This window comes from Arabidopsis lyrata, assembly GCF_000004255.2.
Source record: "Arabidopsis lyrata subsp. lyrata unplaced genomic scaffold ARALYscaffold_2, whole genome shotgun sequence".
In the NCBI taxonomy this organism is placed as follows: domain Eukaryota; kingdom Viridiplantae; phylum Streptophyta; class Magnoliopsida; order Brassicales; family Brassicaceae; genus Arabidopsis; species Arabidopsis lyrata.
The window spans coordinates 17,009,244-17,028,586 of NW_003302554.1; the positions used below are offsets into that span (position 1 = coordinate 17,009,244).

The window sequence follows — 19,343 nt, forward strand, 5'->3', positions numbered from 1 at the left end:
TTTTTTTTTTTTTTTTAAACATCTAGTTTTTTAGTTATTTTCATAGTCAATAACAATTAATTAGATTTAGACTAAGAATCGATTGTTAGATGACAAAAATCGTGCATTACTTTTTTTTCCAAGATATACGAATTTAAACAACAACAAAAGCAGTAAACACTAAACACGAAACCTATTTTGTCAACCCGGTTGTTCCGGCGTATCTTCTATAGTAAATACTCCATTTGTTTAATTCCTGACCATAAATTTGTTTAGGAAATATTAGACCATGGGCTAAACCTTTTACAAGGGTGTGAGTAATAAAAAATATGAAAATAAGAGAATAGTCACCGTGAATTTTACACTTATGTGTGAGTTTACACTCGAGTGTGACTTTTTTTCCTCAGTATTTCTCTTCTTTCTTCTTTCTCTTCTCTCTCTTAAATACATTTTATTAATAAAAAAATTTCTAACACTCTTCTCAAAAGTTTGCCAATGTGTATGATCTAAGCTTTATTGTACAAAATATAAGCATCATTGACCTTAATAAAGCCAACAAAAATAAGTCCAAAATATATATATATATATATATATATATATATATATATATATAAGCATCATTAAGTTTTTTTTTTTTAAGTTTCAAATTTTTTTGAGGTGTAAGAATTTAATGGAGATAAAGTTGGATGGGGGTGGTAGATTTTGAGGCAATAAATAGTGGGGAGAATTATGAGTTGTTGCAATTAATGCACGCAAGGCATGCATTTGTTTTCTCATCCACACTACTAATAATAAGTCCATTTTTTTGTTGGAGTATGTTCCATTTATAAGAAAATGAAAATACTACCACTGAATCAAAATAACAAGAGAAAATAAGTATGAGTATTTTTTTTTTTAGAAGAATAAAGTATGAGACTATGAGTATGCCAAAACAAATTGTCACAAAGAATAAATGAGACTTTGCAGATTGTGGGAGTGATGAGTGCGACCTATCAGTCGACAGAAGGGAAATATGATTCTATTATATATTATAAAATGATGTCACTTCATTTGTATATTTTCGTCATTTAAAGTAAGAAAACAAAAAAGGGATTGACCTTCTTCTTGAATATACGTCGATTTTTTTTTTTGGTTTAGTGTAAAGATTATACCAAACAAAAAAGATTTTTAGTGTATCATGGCTAATTACTATAGGTCAAAAGCTTGTTATAATCTGTATTAAAAAATTTATGTTATACTACATGAGCCTAGGATTCTGCAATCCACTCCATGGTGGAGTTTAAATGGACCCATCAATTGGAAGTTGCCTCACACGAACTGAAGTCAGAAATTGTTAATTTTTACATGATTCTCAATGATATAATATGGGCTTACGGAGTACTACATTGAAAACAAATACTATAACTCTTTACGTATTTCTTAATTTCTTTATACGTCCTGTTTTAATGATATATTTCAAAATGTTTTAATTTAAAAGTCACAAACAGATAAACTCGTGTCTTCTGAGGAAAAGAACTTCGAACGTTTGATCAAAATATAATAAATTATTGTTATGGGTGAGTTAGCAAATGTGGATTCTGATTAATAAATCTAAAGTTGTTCTGCAATTAATTCTCTATTTAATTCGATTGTTGTATCCTATAAATTCATGATTTGTGACTTCTTAAGGTAAAATCTCTTGTAAATTTTAAAATCTTTGGTTTTCTATATATATATATATATATATATATATATGTTTTCTCATTAATAATTTGGTTTTTCATAAATCTACTATAACTTTTATAATTTTGAGCAAATTTCAATAGCGTTATTAAAGCATAGTCAAGTAAAAATATGGTGCCGTCTAGGTTGTGGTCCGGAAAAAAAGTTGAGAAAAAAAGGAAAACGAACGGTATGTCGTAGACGTAAAGGAGAACCCCGTTGAATTTCCTTTTGACATTTTTTTTTTTGAAGCTAGAAGCAGAGAAAACAAAAAAATCCCTAGAAAATTTATTGGGTTTCGCTTATATCATTAGGACTTTGGAAAAGTAAGAATTTTATTGAGAGAGAAGAAAGATTGCGTTATCCTTTAATCCCCTATTATTTACTTGTTTTCCCGAGAACACTCATTGAGTTTCTTCTATTTTCATTGTTTCTTCCACGTTTTCTCCAGTCTCTCTTTCTTCACTGTTTTTCTGTTCATAGTTGTTAGATCTTATGTCTTTTCAAATCCGAATCTTAAACTTGATCTCTTCTCTCATTTGATTAAACCCATCCAGCAAAAATTCCACCTCTCGAGACACGATTGTTGTTCGATCTTCTCCGTAGCTTTGTGACAACAGAATCTAGGGTTTCGTTTTTTTATTTTTTGTATTTTTCTTTTATTCTTTTATTTAAGTCTTGGTTCATAAATTTTCCTGCTACAAACAACAACTGTACATCACCATCATTAAGAGAAACCCATCTGCCTCTTTCTCAATCTCATAAATATTCTCACCGTTCGCTTCTCATCTAAATGTTCTCTCTGTAGCTTTTCTCTCTACAGATAACCCTTTTTGCTCCTTAATGTGTGAGTACCTCTCAATATTACATTCGACAGAAAGGAAATGAGTGAAGTTTTTGGGATCTTTAATCTTTTTTGATCATGCGGGTTTGACAAAAGAGTCTCTTACAGAGATCTTTGGCATTCTGTCCACCTCCTCTCTCTATATGTATATGTATGAGCGCTGTCTTGTGAGGGGAGGTGGACATATTGCCAACAGAGATCTGTTAGGGTTTCTTTGTAAAACCCCTCATGATTTGATATTTTCAAGATATGAGACGTTGGCTCTTGGTGATCAAGATTATTTGTTGAATTCTAAGATCTAATTCTGAAGAAAACCGGGTATTATCTCAAATCTACTCTCATTTTTTTTTTTAATATGTGTGATCATTACTTGTTCTTGATTAAGTCAATTTCATTTGTCATTTGCTATCTCCTTTGATTTATCTCTTAAAGGTTTTATGCTTTCTTTGATCGAGACTCTAATCCGATGGTGGTTTCAAAGATGGATCACATTCACATTTGATTGTAAGAAGTTCTCAACATCTTTTAATTTGCAACGGCGTTGACAAATGTGAGATTTCAGAGTGGTGGCGTTTGAGACGTTTACATCATCTAGGAAAGGTAAATTATGCATAAAGAAAGAGGACCCATTACTCCATATAAAGGCACAGGTAAATTGAAATCATAGGAGAATATGGTAATGAAAAGGAGAATTTACTCTTCCCTTTTTCTTTTTTTTTAATAACTTACTCTTCCCTTTCTATGTTTGTGAAGCCCACACAATGTTATTTATTATGATGTCTTGTTTTCTTTTAAGTTGGAATCTATATATATAGGCTATTAGCAAGTGATTTTTTTTTTGTTTATATATTATCTGATGAGATTTGTTTAATCTGATAAATGGTTGGAGAAATATCAAGTTCAATCTTAAAGTAGATGTAGTATTTTCTTAGGCTTTATTATGATGTTTCTTTTGTTAAAGTCGGATTGTGTATATATAATAATATATACTCATGTATAGTCGCATGTTTCTATATGATGTCTTGATGTATGCATGTATTCTAACTTCAGGACTTTCAATTGAGGTATGAATGCCGAGATATGACGATTCCGACAATGTTGTGTTTCTTTATGTTGATTTTTGATTAATTAGGTTTTAGATGGTACCAAAATGATTTGCAACTTTTCTTGTATTTTGATTAACTAAGAAACTAGCTGTTATTTTATGGGGGAAAATGGAAAGCAAAATCAAGTTTACAATAGGACTTTTGTCAGTGCTCTTACTATTGTTACGATTATTAGAATTTAAGGGGTTTTTTTTCCCGGTTAAACAAGGATTTTAACGTTGAGAAAGTAACCATTGTATAATGCTCGACGTCTTTAATGTGCCTATAGTATAGTTCTACGGATTTAAATAATATGAAAAATTACAGTGCTCTACGTCAAAGAAAAAATAAAAGAAAATAAGAATTCAACTTGAACTTTCCCTAGTAACCTCATCATTGGAAGTGTGTCAGTAGCATTTAAATTATCCTTTCAAGGCAAATCTCCAAACGCGATTTAATTATGCGCGTGACTCCCAAATTTCCGTTCTCGTTTATGTAGGTCAAAGTTGCTTTACCTTGTAATTTTTTTTGTTCGGTCAATTCACAAAAACTCCTGTAATTATGTTTCCGTAGTGTAGCGCATGATTATTATTCTGCGTAATACAGACTCTTAAAGAAAACAAATGCAGTAGTCCAAAACCTACTTTCTAGAATAAAAAAGAAAAAATGTTCTTTTGTTTCCTCCTAAACGGTGAAAAGAATCTGTCGCAATTGTTTACATTTATGGAAAGTTTGACTCGTGAAGAAAACGAGAGCTTATTGGGCTTTATGTTGGGCTCAAGTTTATTCAGCAGGTCTAGACTTCATAATTATATTATAAAGTTTCAGCCCAAAAGGCTTTAAACTTGGTATAAAATGCTATGCAATTTTTTTTAATTTTTTTTTTGCTAAATATGTTAATATTATTATAAATTAAAATTAGACTTTACAAAAGAGTAGTACCTACCTAAAGAGTAGCCAAAGCAAAAAGAATAAAAACAATGCTGCAATAGAATTGGGAAATATTTGAGGTGATTAGCGAATCCATAGGAGCATTAGCCTTTGCCAACGCTTTCGATTTCGTCTAGAAGAGATTACGTTGCGAAGTTGACGATCAACCAATTTGAAGATAACAAGGGGGGGGGGGGGGGACAAACCAATTGAGTTGTGCAAAACATTATTCCGTTGTCACCAAATGTTATAAATCACTGCTGCTTGAGCTATTATTTTCAGTAGAAGATCAGGAGCTATGCAATTATGCATAATTTTTGCATACTATAATCAATAATCATATGTTAAAACATATGAATTAGTAGCTGATCAAGATGTTTTCTTAAGTGAAAAACCTAATATATATATAGTTGGCACTTGGCAGTGGATATAAAATTTTGAAAAGTCTACCAATCAGTCAATCACAGGTATCTTAGTCAAGTTGATTAAATAAATAAAAAAGACACATACAAATATATTTTTGAATGAGAGAACATAATTGATTAAATTTTGGTACCATATCCATAAGTACTCGATAGAACGACGAAACCATGTTGACGACATATTATCGATAATCTCGGAGAAGAAGAAGGAGAGGTAGAGAGAAAAACCGATGCTCACAGCGTTTGCAAGTCACGCGCGTTCTCACGTTTTCGCGTTTGTTACCGTCCCAACAATCACGCGCCGCCTCCGTATAAATACATTACGCCAATCATCTCTCTCCTCTTTTCTTCTCCTAAACGAAACCTTCTCCAATCGACCCAATTCTGTTTCTCGTTGTTTTTGTTGTTCGAGCTCTGCGATTATGGGATCTTCTTCGGTGTTAGGCGAGCGATTACATTACCCTGCGACTCGGCGTGGTGATTCCGTCGTCGATAACTATCACGGCGTTAAGATCGGAGATCCGTACCGTTGGTAAGAGCTCGTTTCCAGCTGCAATTTCTCTCTTGCGTTTAGGTTTTTGTAATGGTTCAAATGGGATTTGAATTTTCTGCATATCGCTCTCTGAGGAATAAGCAGACATTGGATTTGACTTGGCGATTGACCTGAAGATTAATTCCTTAATTGTTGGAGATTTTGTGTGATTTGTTCATTTTTGTTATGCTTTTGCGTTGAATTTGTCATTCTGGATTGTTTTTTTGATAGGTTAGAGGATCCTGATGCTGAAGAAGTAAAGGAGTTTGTGCAGAACCAAGTGAAATTGACAGATTCTGTGCTTGAAAAGTGCGAAACCAAGGAGAAGCTCCGTCAGAATATAACGAAACTTATTGATCATCCGCGTTACGATTCTCCGTTCAGGCAAGGGGATAAGTACTTTTACTTCCATAACACCGGTCTACAGGCCCAAAGTGTGCTTTATATGCAGGTATTTGTTGAGAGCCATGGCTTTCGTATCAGTACATACATGCATTTTCTAGCGTTGTTTACTCATTGAATTTTGTTGCATTCGGGTTCAGGATGATCTGGATGCTGAGCCAGAGGTTTTGCTTGATCCAAACACTCTTAGTGATGATGGAACTGTGGCCTTAAACACCTTTTCTGTCAGCGAGGATGCTAAGTACTTGGCCTATGGTCTTAGTTCAAGTGGTAGCGACTGGGTGACCATTAAGCTGATGAATATCGAGGATAAGAAAGTGGAGCCTGATGTTTTATCATGGGTATGGTCTTTAAGATGGTACTGATTAGTGGGGTTGATCAATAAACTTCTACCGTCAAGATTTCTGATATATTTATGATCCTCTCGTGGAACAGGTTAAGTTTACTGGCATTACATGGACGCACGACAGTAAAGGATTTTTCTATGGTCGCTACCCAGCTCCCAAGTAAGTACAAGATGTGTTGGTAGAAGCCTTTCAATATAGTTAAGATAGCTAAGTTACTCTAACAATTTTATTTGTCTTTTGCAGAGAAGGAGAGGATATTGATGCTGGCACTGAGACGAATTCTAACCTTTATCATGAGCTGTATTACCATTTCCTTGGGACGGATCAATCTCAAGATATCTTATGCTGGAGAGATCATGAGAATCCCAAATATATGTTCGGAGCTGAAGTCACTGACGATGGGAAGGTAACACTGGGTTCTTTTAACTTTGATTACGCTCTTAATCCTCAATTTTTTTTTTCTGTAAATACTGTCGGAAAATCATTTTGATCCTTTCCCTTTTTCTAAATGATGGGCATGACTTCAAACTGTTTTACCTAGTTTTGTAGACTGAAACTTGGATTCTTAGTTTTAGGTCTAATCTCATAATGTTGTTTCTTCTTGCAGTATCTGTTCATGAGCATTGGAGAGAGTTGTGACCCAGTCAACAAATTATACTACTGCGATATGACTTCATTTTCGGGAGGTCTTGAGAGTTTCAGAGGAAGCAGCAGTTTTCTTCCATTCATTAAGCTTGTTGACACGTTTGACGCTCAATATAGTGTTATCTCAAATGATGAGACTCTGTTTACTTTCTTGACAAATAAAGATGCCCCTAAGTACAAATTAGTCCTGGTTGATCTAAAGGAACCAAACAGTTGGACTGATGTTGTTGAAGAACACGAGAAGGATGTCTTAGCATCAGCTTGTGCAGTCAATGGGAATCATCTGGTCGCATGCTACATGAGCGATGTAAAGCATATTCTGCAAATTAGGGACTTGAAATCTGGTTCATTGCTTCACCAGTTACCTCTAGATATTGGTTCAGTATCTGATGTTTCTGCTCGGCGCAAGGACAATACCTTTTTCTTTAGCTTTACTAGCTTCCTCACTCCTGGTGTGATTTACAAGTGTGACTTAGCCAATGAATCTCCAGAAGTTAAGGTATTCCGGGAGGTTACTGTACCCGGATTTGACAGGGAAGCATTTCAAGCCATTCAGGTTACACACTCTCTTGTAGTGGATATTCCTGTCTCTTTCATAATTTACTTTTACTTTGCATATGTTAAAGTCTCTTCTGCTCCTCTTTATAGGTCTTCTATCCCAGCAAAGATGGAACAAAGATACCAATGTTTATTGTGGCGAAAAAGGATATTAAGCTTGATGGATCACACCCATGTTTGCTCTATGCATATGGCGGGTTTAACATAAGCATAACACCGTCTTTCAGTGCCAGCCGCATTGTGCTTAGCAAGCATCTCGGTGTTGTTTTCTGCGTTGCAAATATTCGGGGTGGTGGGGAGTATGGTGAGGAATGGCACAAAGCAGGTTCACTTGCCAAAAAGCAGAACTGTTTCGATGACTTTATTTCTGGGGCAGAGTATCTCGTGTCCGCTGGTTATACACAACCGAGCAAGCTGTGTATTGAAGGTGGCAGCAATGGTGGACTCCTAATCGGTGCTTGCATAAATCAGGCAAGTCTGTGTATATTTATAAAGCTAATTGCAAATTTCATTTCAATTAGTTGCCACACTTATTCATAAAATTTTCAATTCTGCTGCACAGAGGCCAGACCTTTTTGGGTGTGCTTTAGCTCATGTGGGCGTCATGGACATGCTACGGTTTCACAAGTTCACTATAGGTGAGTGAGTTCAGTTATCTGCAATTTTTTCGTTTGTTTGTTTTTTTTTTTTTTGCATAATGTATATATAGTTGAGGTGTTACGTATGTATAGGTCATGCCTGGACATCTGATTATGGTTGCTCCGAGAATGAAGAGGAGTTTCATTGGCTGATAAAGTAAGTATATTAACGTATGATATGATGTTGTATTGATTTGTTTCCCAATGCTGATACAAAGTTAAAATCTGGGTGTGAATGTAAAAAGGTACTCGCCTCTGCACAATGTGAAGAGGCCATGGGAGCAACAAACCGATCAATTCATTCAGTATCCATCAACCATGCTATTGACTGCTGATCACGATGACAGAGTTGTGCCACTTCACTCTTTGAAGTTGCTTGCGGTCTGTTTCCAGACTTTATTTCTTTAATGTTAATTTATTTTTAATCTTACCTTAAGTAGCCAGCAGATTGTTCAAACTCGTACACATTTGCAGACGTTGCAGCACGTGCTGTGCACAAGCTTAGAGAATAGTCCTCAGACGAACCCCATAATTGGTCGTATTGAAGTAAAGGCTGGCCATGGTGCCGGTCGCCCAACCCAAAAGATGGTAATGAAAAAAATCTATCGTTTCTTAGGTTTTACATTATATATAACATACATTTTCCCATGGTTAACTGATATTGAGATGTTCATCAGATTGATGAAGCTGCTGATCGGTATTCGTTCATGGCAAAGATGGTGAATGCTGCATGGACGGAGTAAAACAATTCCTTTACCTACAGGCACCAAATATCTTTTCTCAATTGTTCTGTCCAAAAAAGGACCTTGTATGAGTTAGTGACAGTTACATATAAACACAGGCTTGGGACACATTTTTCAGTTTTTAATTGACACCCAAAAAGGATTTTGTTCAATGAATTTTGCTTTATCCTATACGCATTTTGCGTCCCTCTACAACACATAACGATACAACTAACCAATTCAGGAAATTGTGACGGCCATCAAAAAGAAAATAAGACAAAGCAAATGTGAAAAGAAATACCTCTTTCCAAAGAAATTTCAGCCAGCGAACAGAGTATATCAAATTTTTCCATTGTATCAGTAGGCTGTTTGTCAGTAATAGCCATTGCAATGTCCAGCATTTTCCAGGCCATATTCAAATCAGACTCATCTTCATCAGCATCAGCATCAGATAGGTCATCATCATGACAATCTTCACCATCCTCTCCTTGGTCTTTACCACCAGAACCTATGCATGAGGGAAAAAGAGAAGTCAGCAAAACAAAGAAGCAGAAGCATCAACACCCATGAGCTTAAACAAGAACAATTCCCAATTTTCAGTACCTTCTTGCCCACGTGAACTCCCTTGTCTCTCTGGGTTACTAGAAACAACAGATGGAGCCAAAGATTCACCATTGCTGGACTCCTGCTGAACTTCGCCTTCTTTCTTGGGTATGTTACCAAGTGGATCAGCTTCAGCTTGAGCCTTTCCAGGAGAGCTGTTCCATATCGATAGCTCAGCATCAAGTTCACCATAATGTGCAACCCTAAACCATGTCAATTAAAAACAAGCAATGTTTCTTTAGATCCTTTGCTAAAAGGAACAGAATTCAGTTGAGTGAACACACAATTGAATCTCAACCAAAAACCCAGAACCATGATTAGATCGTTCGAGCCCCATAAGGTAAATCAGAAACATTTGAAACCCTAAACCCTTGATTTCGAGGAAGACTTGTATCGTCGTAAAACCCTCTCTTCGCTTTTTTGGCGGAATGGAACCCAAAAATTAAAGAATTTGGGGAGAAAATTAATTTTCATTTTTAATTAAATAATTCACGGAAAATAGACCAATAAAAATGCGTACGTTATGGAGTCTAGCTAACCTTCTGCGCTAGACTCCATAACGTAAATCGTTTAATTTTCAAACTTAAATGTTAAATTAAGTAAATATTTAAGTAAGGGTTTTTAATTTAATTTAGAGAAATTGTTAAAAATGCCCATTTTTCAATACCCCTTTTCAAAAATGTCCCCTTTGAGAGTTCATTTTTAAGTTTGCCCTCTTTTAATTTTTAATGACCATTTACCCTTATTTGAAACAAAATTAGATCCACAAAATACAAAATATTTTTTGGCGGGATAAGTGATCCCGCAATTTTCCCGCCAAAACACTTGTAGAAACCTTTAAAATACCTTGTAAAATTTTTCCGTAAAAAATTTTCCCGCCAAAAAATTTTCCCGCCATAAACTTTTTTTCCCGGGAAAAGTAATTCCGCAATTTTTTTGGCGAAATTTTCTTGGCGGGAAAAATTTAAAAGATATTTTAATGGTTTTACGGAGTATTTACAAGTGTTTTGTAAGGTTTTACAATGTATTTTAAAAGGTTTTACAAGGTACTTATAAGGTTTTATAAGATATTTATAACTTGTAAAACCTTATAAAAAATTTGTAAACCCTTATAACTTGTAAAACCTTATAAAATAACTTGTAAAATCTTATAAATACCTTATAAATACGTTGTAAAACCTTTTAAAATACATCGTAAAACCTTATAAATACAATGTAAAAAACCTTTAAAATACCTTGTAAATTTTTCCCGCCAAAAATTTTCCCGCTAAAAATTTAACGCCAAAAAAATTGCGGAATCACTTTTTCCGCAAAAAAAATTTTTTGGCGGGAAAAATTTTACGGGAAAATTTTACAAGGTATTTTAAAGGTTTTACAAGTTTTTACAAGTGTTTTGGCGGGAAAAATTGCGGGATCACTTTTCCCGCCAAAAATTATTTTGTATTTTGTGGACCTAATTTTGTTATATTTTCTTATATATTTGTGATATCTTTTATTAAAAGAAGAGTAATTTAGTCATTTTATAATTAAAAAGGGGTATTTTTAAAAATGGACAGCCAAATGGGGCATTTTTGAAAAGGGGTATTGAAAAATGAGCATTTTTGTGAGTCTCCCTTTAATTTAAAGATTTTTCAAAAAAAATATTTAAGTAAATCGTTTAGATATATTTTCTAGCTAAATTTTTTTTATTATATAAAATATTTTCAAACTTAAATGTTAAATTTAGATGCGTGAAAACGGTTAGACTTACATCCCGTCCTTTTGGTCCGTAAGTCTTGTGGTGTTATAATTTCAACATGTTTCACGTATTTAGATTTAATTTTAAGTTTTTTTCAAAAAAAATGTTTTAAGTAAATCGTTTAGATATATTTTGTAGCTAAAAGTTTTTTATTACACAAAATATTTTCAAACTTAAATGTTAAATTTAAAAACATGAAAACGGTTAGACTTAGCATCCCGTCCTTTTCGTCCGTAAGTCTTGTGGTGTCATAAGTTCAACATGTTTTCACGTATTTAGATTTAATTTTAAGGTTTTTTCAAAAAAATGTTTTAAGTTAATCGTTTAGATATATTTTGTCGCTAAAAGTTTTTTATTACACAAAATATTTTTAAACGTAAATGTTAAATTTAAATACATGAAAACGGTTAGACTTAGCATCCCGTCTTTTTGGTTTGTAAGTCTTGTTGTGTCATAAGTTCAACATGTTTTCACGTATTTAGATTTAATTTTAAGGTCTTTTCAAAAAAAAATGTTTTAAGTAAATCGTTTAGATATATTTTGTAGCTAAAAGTTTTTTACTATACAAAATATTTTCAAACTTAAATGTTAAATTTAAATACATGAAAACGGTTAGACTTAGCATCCCGTCCTTTTGGTCCGTAAGTCTTGTGGTGTCACAAGTTCAACATGTTTTCACGTATTTAGATTTAATTTTAAGGTTTTTTCAAAAAAATGTTTTAAGTAAATCGTTTATATATATTTTGTAGCTAAAAGGTTTTTATTACACAAAATATTTTCAAACTTAAATGTTAAATTTAAATACATGAAAACGGTTAGACTTGGCATCCCGTCTTTTTGGTTTGTAAGTCTTGTTGTGTCATGAGTTCAACATGTTTTCACGTATTTAGATTTAATTTTAAAGTCTTTTCAAAAAAAATGTTTTAAGTAAATCGTTTAGATATATTTTGTAGCTAAAAGTTTTTTACTATACAAAATATTTTCAAACTTAAATGTTAAATTTAAATACATGAAAACGGTTAGACTTATCATCCCGTCTTTTTGGTCCGTATGTCTTTTAGTGTCACAAGTTCAACATGTTTTCAGGTATTTACATTTAATTTTAAGGTTTTTTTCAAAAATAATGTTTGAAGTAAATCGTTTTGATATATTTTTTAGCTAAAAGTTTTTTATTATACAAAGTATTTTCAAACTTAAATATTAAATTTAAATACGTAAAAACGGTTAGACTTAGCATCTCGTCTTTTTGGTTCAAGTCTTGTGGTGTTATAAGTTCAACCTGTTTTCACGTATTTAGATTTAATTTTAAAGTTTTTTCAAAAAGTATTATCAACCCAATATGTTTCAATAAAATGTACATTTAAAAATTAAGTATATTAATAATGACTCTTTACGCCAAGCAAACATCAAGAGTCTTCTGACATTTTTATTGCCTTTCGTCTGGTAGAAGAAGCTAAGGACCTAACATTCTAAAGTGACGAAGATAAACCGCGAATATCAACATAACCAGCTAACACGGTTTTGTTCCTTTCCCTCACTTTCGTCTGATATATAACCCTGTGAAAACATGAAAAGCTAAGTTCAAGTTTTACTTAAAACAATAATATGGATAATCTATGTAATATATTACCAATGAACAATACAAGGGAGGGAGTGAGAGAGAGAGAGAGAGAGAGAGTTCTACCTCAAGCCTTCAAGCCACATTTCGGTTATTAGAGTTTCGCCAGGAAAAACAGTCGTGAGGAATCGTCCAGATATGGTTTTGACAGCAGTTGGGTCACCCTTGCAAACACACTTGATGATTGCCTTGATTGCAAACCCGAGTGTGCATAGCCCATGCAATATCGGGCGTGGGAATCTTCAATGAAACAAGTGTCAGTCGTGTGGCAGTGATGTGCAAGTTTTGGAAGAAAGGAAAAAAAAAACATTTAAGTTGTAACTACTACCCAAAGATTCCATGTAATGCCTTGAGTAATACAATGAATAATGAGGGATTTGAAACATTTTAATCTGTTGGGCTCAAATAACAAAACTTCTTTGACACAAAAGAGCTTTCGTATACCATCAAAAGAATAGTACAAGTTAGCATTGATAGCTCAAAACTATGATGGAACTTCTTAAGATTCATTTCTTGCAGAAAAATGTTGCCGAAGCCGTTTATGGTTATATCCTCCGAATTATTGAATTAAAACGTTGCTATCTAAGAAGAAAAAAAACGAACTAGGAAGCTATGATCTAGCATGAAAATGACTGAATGAGAAGCCTGAATGAGAAGCTATATAAGTGGTTCACTAACCCGGCAAGTTTTGCAAATTCTGGATCTGAATGCAGAGGGTTATAGTCACCAGACAGCCTATAAAGCAATGCCTGCCAGGAAATATAAACCAGAGGGTCAGATAAAGTAAACAACTAGGCGTTAAAGGGACCATAAACAACTTAAATGAATATCACAAGTACACCAAATCAAGCACAAAACAAATCCAAATAAGTTTTTGATTAACTTGCCTGCGATGGTTGGGTGCGCTCTTCGCACACTGTCAAAGGTTGTCTTTGTGGGATTTTCACAGCTAAGCCCTGGTTACTTGGATAGTTTTTGTAAGAAAATGGTTGAGATGAATTTGAGAAACCACCAGCACCTCTTAGAAATACAGTCGTCCTGCAGAGAAAGTCCCAAGTTTAGTTCACGAGTGTCCAAACTTAATTTCCCAGAATAAGTACTTACAGAGACGTAATTTACCTATTCATGCATAACAGTTCCCCTGACCCTTCCTCGTAACTTCTGGTTTCTAATTCAAGGATAGCTGCTTTACCTAAAAGATTGCCATCAGAGAGAAAAAAAGATGATCAATTTAAAAGTCAACTTTTAGTTCTCTGTAGTAGTTAGTTTTCTGCTTAAAATTGGAGTCACACAAAACAGAAACAGCAGTACCAAGTACCTTTATCTTGCAATCCAGCGAGGCTTACTTTGTTAACTAACTGCGCCAACACAAACAAGATCAATTCAGAAAAATTAAGCAAAGGCCACTTTGGATATAGAAGAAAAACCAATCAGAAAGTTCTTGAAGATCTAATTCCCACGGTCCTCTAAAACCAATCAGTATAAGGGTACAGTGCCTAATTATCAAAAACAGTTCCTATATACAGGTAAAGGCTAGTTACAGAAGCCTTGGAAGGTAATGGCCTGTATATTTCAATGTACTGCTGTCCATGCAACAAGAGACTAGGATCGTATCTGCAGACAAGATACAACAACATCTTCATGTCTTTGGAGCTTTCTCATATAAAACCACAATAAATAAACATAAAACAGAACATTTTTGCTTACTTAAAACCTGGCAAATCCAGACCTTCTGTCAAAGATCCAAGTGTGAATAGTGAAGCAAAAGTTGGTAAGACCTATAATTGAAAGCAAAGAACAACGATTACTCAAATAAATAAATAAACATAGCTAAATCCAGATCAATCATTGAGAGATACCTGGATCAAATCCTGGCCGTTTCTGTGATACACATACTTGAGCTCATCGGAATCAACAGCATCTTGGCCACAAGCGCCGATTCCCAAAGCATAGATTGCTACATCTCTATTTTACACAAGTGAAAAAATCAAATTCTTCATCGATCTCTTTCCTTAATTGTTTCAATTTCCTAATATCCTTCGATTTTCTATCATACACACAGACACAAGAGTAGGGAGAGAAACACGAAGAGTGAAGATGCAAACCTTTCGTTGTAGGTGTATCGCGTCTGTGAGCAAAACCAGAAGGAAAAAAAGGCGATCAAAGAGAGTGCGATTACAGAGAAGTTTTGGCTCGATCACCGAAAGATCTGATCAGAAATCAATAAGAATGAAGAAACGAAAACAAACCTCGGGAAGCTTGTGAGCGAGAAGAAGATCAGAATTGAATTCAGAATCGGTAGTCGCCATCTCCGATCAGGATTAGAGCTCAGCTTCCGTGTCCCAGCTGATTTTTCTCCTTTCAGTGTTCAACGTTTAGATAAGTCGTTTTCTCTATATACAGAGAGTAAACGACGTCGTTTTGCTTATACATAAGATGGATATAGGATTTTATTTTTTTAATTATTATTTTTGGTCTTATTCTATAACACACACGATCAAATTATTAAGCACGGTCGCAAATTGTATACTAGAACATTAATAATAGCTGTTTGACAAAAAAAAAAAAAAAAAAAAAACATTAATAGCTTTTCAGGTGGAGAAAAGAAAGCCAAGGAATTAGACAAGTTATCGGCCACGTTAGACGATGTGGATAAGATGATATGTTTTAAATTATGAATCTTTGAGAACTATCCTAAGGCGCAATGATACTTTAAATGGGATATATGCTTCTTACTTGCTTTGGTTAGACCATACCATAGTGGTTCAACAAGACCCCACTGGGAGCATCAACATTTGGCCATGATACTCTTGAGTCTACTAACCAGTAACAACCTCAATCGTATTAAACTATAACACTGTTGAGGATATATAAGCTTTACGATGAAACTGTAGAATTATATTGAATAAAAGTTTCGCTCCATAGAAAAAGAAAGAATATAAGAATGAGACCTCGAGCTGAGATCGTTACAAACTGATATACTGATTTTACCAAACTCTTTTCATTCATTAGCAAAATGAAGAATGTGTAAAACAAGAAACCCGCCTCCAGAACGCGTCAGCTGGCTTGGCTGACCATCTCTCCGTAATCTCTCTATCTAACAGCAAGCTCAAAGCGGTCTGGTGCGGCGACCACTGGCTCTACCGCAGAGAAGAGCGTTCTTGGGGATTGGATATTCATCTCTGAGAGAAGTCGAGGGTGTGTAGACACGTAAATACAACTGTTGTCCTAAGTATTGCCTCGCCCAGAACTCGGATCTTAGGTTCCACATTCCTACGTTGTCGAGTGCTATTAATATAGCTGTCCATGAGCTCGGATATACCTGTATATGAATGTTAATCAAACGGTTCACATTTGACAAAAACACATGATTAGATTGTGGCTTTAGTATGTGGAAGCTGTGGTTTACCTGCACGGTGCAGCGAGCGACTGCATCGCGTAGATTGTACACGTTCCTACTGTCTGGACTCCACTGCCCACCGTCCATTCTGTATCAGAAGAACCATCTTTAGTCCAATTTCTTATAGCGATCAAGATCAAGAACTCTCTTTTTATGAATGGAAGAATGAAACTTACCCAACAACCCAGAAAGAGTAACCATCAAGATGCCAGCTCTGGACAATATCTTCAGAGTTTTCGAAAACAATCTCCACAAAGGTTCTGTAGTCAACTTGCATAACAGATGTGTCGAGGTATATTCCTCCACCAGTGGGTTGGTATTGTATGCTTCCACTTCTGAAAACACCGTCAATCTTGAAGTAGTCCGCGATTTTAAGAGGAGTGTCTGCTGGTTTGAATGATACACTGTTCACAGCGTATCGTTGTTTCCCATCGACCTGACCAGCAGAGCTAGCAAGTCTGATTGTTCTTGTAGTGTTTATCATACCGTAGTGGTATGATCCTTGTGGATTCGGTCTTGGTCCGCTCGCTGTAAGGTTAGTCCTACAACAAACAAACATAACAAATCAAAACTTTTAGGCACAACCAACCAAATCCTACAAGAAGCTTTTTTATGTGCACAGTTAGTATACCTGATGGCTCGAGCCTGGTTCAAGGACCAGTCAATTTGAATGGTTGGTCCACCGGGAATAGGTCCAGAAACAGCACCAGCAGAGTTACTGTAACGGAGAATACCCGTGGTGGTGAGGACATTAGAGGTAAACCGAGAAGAGACGACCACGTAATAATCTCGAGGAGTTTGATCCGCAGTTACAAGGACCGAGTAAGATTGGCCAACATGAACATCTAGCGAAGAGAAAGTAGTCTGAAGGGTATGTGTCCCTTCGACTTCGATCACTTTCATCTTATGGTCTTGAATGCGGAAGTTGAGAGAGTCTTGTAACCCAACATTTGATATTCTCAACCTGTATGTCTTACCTGAAGAAGAAGAAGAAGAATAAGAACTCACATCATCAGTGTAAACTCTAGTAATGCCTCAATCAATCAGAACTCAAAAAGAGGAAGGGTTAAAAGAAACCTTGTTCAACATTGAGAGTGGCACCACTTGAACGACCATTGATGAGGATACCGTCTGGTAAAGGAAGCTTCTTACCACTATCAAGCTGTGCCCTCAAATCCTACACAAACCAATTTTCACACAAAATTGAAAATAAGTTGAAGTCCGTTATGGAGTTAGTTACTCTGTTTCACTCTACTCTGTTTTAAGCTTATGCATCTTGTATATAAACACTTTTAAGTTCATTTGATGAAGTTAATGAGAAAATCAGATCACATGGGTCTAATAATTACCGTGTGGTTTGATTTGTACCAGTCGCCGATAAGGACGGTGGTATCTCCGGCGGGATCAGGGAAAGGGACGGGGATTCTCGGGCGACTGAGAATACGGATACCGCCAAATCCACCGGCGGCTTTGTGGAAACCGAGAGAAGGGAAGTAGTAGAAACTTCCGATCTGATCCTTCATCTGAAGAATGTAAGTGTAGTTCTTCCCCGGCGGAATTGGACATGTCGTTCCATACACTCCATCGACGAAAGAGTTCCTCCTCTGCTGAATTCCATTCCTGCGAATTTTTTCCAAAATATTTATGTTTAACCCCAAAACTATCATGAATTGTTAATCTTGCCCCTTAAAATTCTGCAGTAATCAATTTTACCCCAAACTATTATGAATTGTAAATTATGCCCCTGAAAAAGGTGCTACCATGGAGATAAAAAGTTAACTCAAACGTAGGAGTGTACAGCTAATAATTTTGGTAAGGTGGACCATTTTCCCACATGTAAATGTTTTAAATTATGTAGTCACTGTCCAGAAATTGTCATGCATATGAAAGCTAAGCAAAAGTCAGAAAACTATACAATAATATATGATGTAATTGAATTTAACCGTAATCACCCAACTAATCATGTCGCGTTGTGGATAAATTAATTACAGTATTACGTGGACCGAGTCCGACATAAGGTGTATCTTTACGTACCACAGGGTTTTTTTTTTTTTTAAACACGTTTTTATTTTTACATCACTGTTTTGAAAAAGGACATGAAATACTATCCACGAGAAAAAGAAAAAATAACTACTACACCTAGCCACTACTATCAATCGACAACGACAGAATTCAATATTATAGGGACCAAAATATCGAATTAAACTTAAAATTTGTTGATTTGAAATTTGGTTTAGATTTAGAACAAGATTTAGAAATAGTTACCATGAAAGGAGGAAAGGTTCGTCGAGGCTATTGTAGACGTTAATGATGAGATTATCATTAGTAACTGAGTGAATGTCCGGTCCCGGAAACTGCCCGTTGATCAGTATACCCTAAACCGGAAAGTGCAGCGAGATCCACAGATTATTAATAACCGGGATCTATAAACCAAACCGGGAGGGAATTAACTAAACTGTACGAGAGAATGATCAGTACCTGTTGGCGAACTCCGAGTGGGTAGATATCGCCGTAAGTGATGTTCCATTCGAAGAATCTGTACGGATCTTCCGCCACGACGGCGAAGAGAAGCGAGAGTCCAATGAGTAATGCGGCGGCGAATGAGGCATTGGCCGCCATTTTTTTGGTATGAAAACCGGTGAAAGAAGAAAGGTATTTTTGGCGTGGTCTCTCTCTCTCTCTCTCTATTTGAGACACAGATTTGAGTGTAGAGTTTATGTAGAGAGTCGGCACGTATTAAAAAGAGGTTTATTACAGTAAGAGAGAGAGAGAGAGATTTAGAGAAAACGAATAAGAGAGAAGAAAACAAAGGTCAGTGTCGGTGGCTGGACCCACGAGGCACGAGCGACTCTGTGTTCACTTTGAAATGTGTATTTGTCTCCCCACAATCCACATGGCTAAGCAACTGGGTGCCATTTTTTTTATATGAGCCCAAAAAACAATTTAATTAGAAACAAACCGATTATTTGTGGTAAGGTAAACTTTTTTAGATATTGGATTACAATTTGGATTTTTCAACTTTGTTATCGTTGGTGGGAACTGATTACCGACTGTTTTGGAAGGGAAAATATGTGGACATACCTAGCGGATTTTATTTTGTTGTCTTAAAAGATTTCACTCTGTAAATGTTTTTGATGTATAAAAACTGTTTCTAATCTCTCAAAACATTAAGCTAAAGG

At 35.3% G+C, this 19,343-nt stretch overlaps 3 protein-coding genes and 1 long non-coding RNA gene across 4 annotated transcripts; 2 read left to right on the plus strand and 2 right to left on the minus strand.

Moving 5' to 3' along the window:
- Positions 1-1,835: 1,835 nt before the first annotated feature.
- Positions 1,836-3,620, plus strand: LOC110230699. The gene is made up of 2 exons (XR_002333878.1): positions 1,836-2,842; positions 2,957-3,620. It is a non-coding gene; the product is annotated as an uncharacterized LOC110230699 (long non-coding RNA).
- A 1,486-nt stretch (positions 3,621-5,106) lies between these two features.
- On the plus strand, positions 5,107-8,982 carry LOC9323691 (prolyl endopeptidase). Its single transcript, XM_021035130.1, has 12 exons — positions 5,107-5,493; positions 5,725-5,944; positions 6,036-6,236; positions 6,331-6,401; positions 6,486-6,648; positions 6,850-7,443; positions 7,536-7,916; positions 8,008-8,083; positions 8,177-8,240; positions 8,329-8,464; positions 8,558-8,671; positions 8,761-8,982. Exons 1-12 carry the CDS (start codon positions 5,192-5,194, stop codon positions 8,824-8,826), a joined length of 2,388 nt encoding a protein of 795 aa, XP_020890789.1. The 5' UTR covers positions 5,107-5,191; the 3' UTR covers positions 8,827-8,982.
- Positions 8,983-12,444: 3,462 nt separating this feature from the next.
- Positions 12,445-15,189, minus strand: LOC9325125 (enoyl-CoA hydratase 2, peroxisomal). The gene is made up of 11 exons (XM_002889016.2): positions 15,014-15,189; positions 14,870-14,892; positions 14,624-14,729; positions 14,472-14,542; positions 14,306-14,378; positions 14,083-14,122; positions 13,884-13,956; positions 13,652-13,802; positions 13,443-13,513; positions 12,831-13,004; positions 12,445-12,703 (listed from the first exon to the last, which is right to left on the minus strand). Exons 1-11 carry the CDS (start codon positions 15,071-15,073, stop codon positions 12,616-12,618), a joined length of 930 nt encoding a protein of 309 aa, XP_002889062.1. The 5' UTR covers positions 15,074-15,189; the 3' UTR covers positions 12,445-12,615.
- A 446-nt stretch (positions 15,190-15,635) lies between these two features.
- On the minus strand, positions 15,636-19,099 carry LOC9325126 (L-ascorbate oxidase homolog). The gene is made up of 8 exons (XM_002889017.2): positions 18,643-19,099; positions 18,430-18,539; positions 17,514-17,784; positions 17,242-17,341; positions 16,796-17,141; positions 16,341-16,706; positions 16,174-16,252; positions 15,636-16,086 (listed from the first exon to the last, which is right to left on the minus strand). Exons 1-8 carry the CDS (start codon positions 18,781-18,783, stop codon positions 15,874-15,876), a joined length of 1,626 nt encoding a protein of 541 aa, XP_002889063.1. The 5' UTR covers positions 18,784-19,099; the 3' UTR covers positions 15,636-15,873.
- Positions 19,100-19,343: the final 244 nt, after the last annotated feature.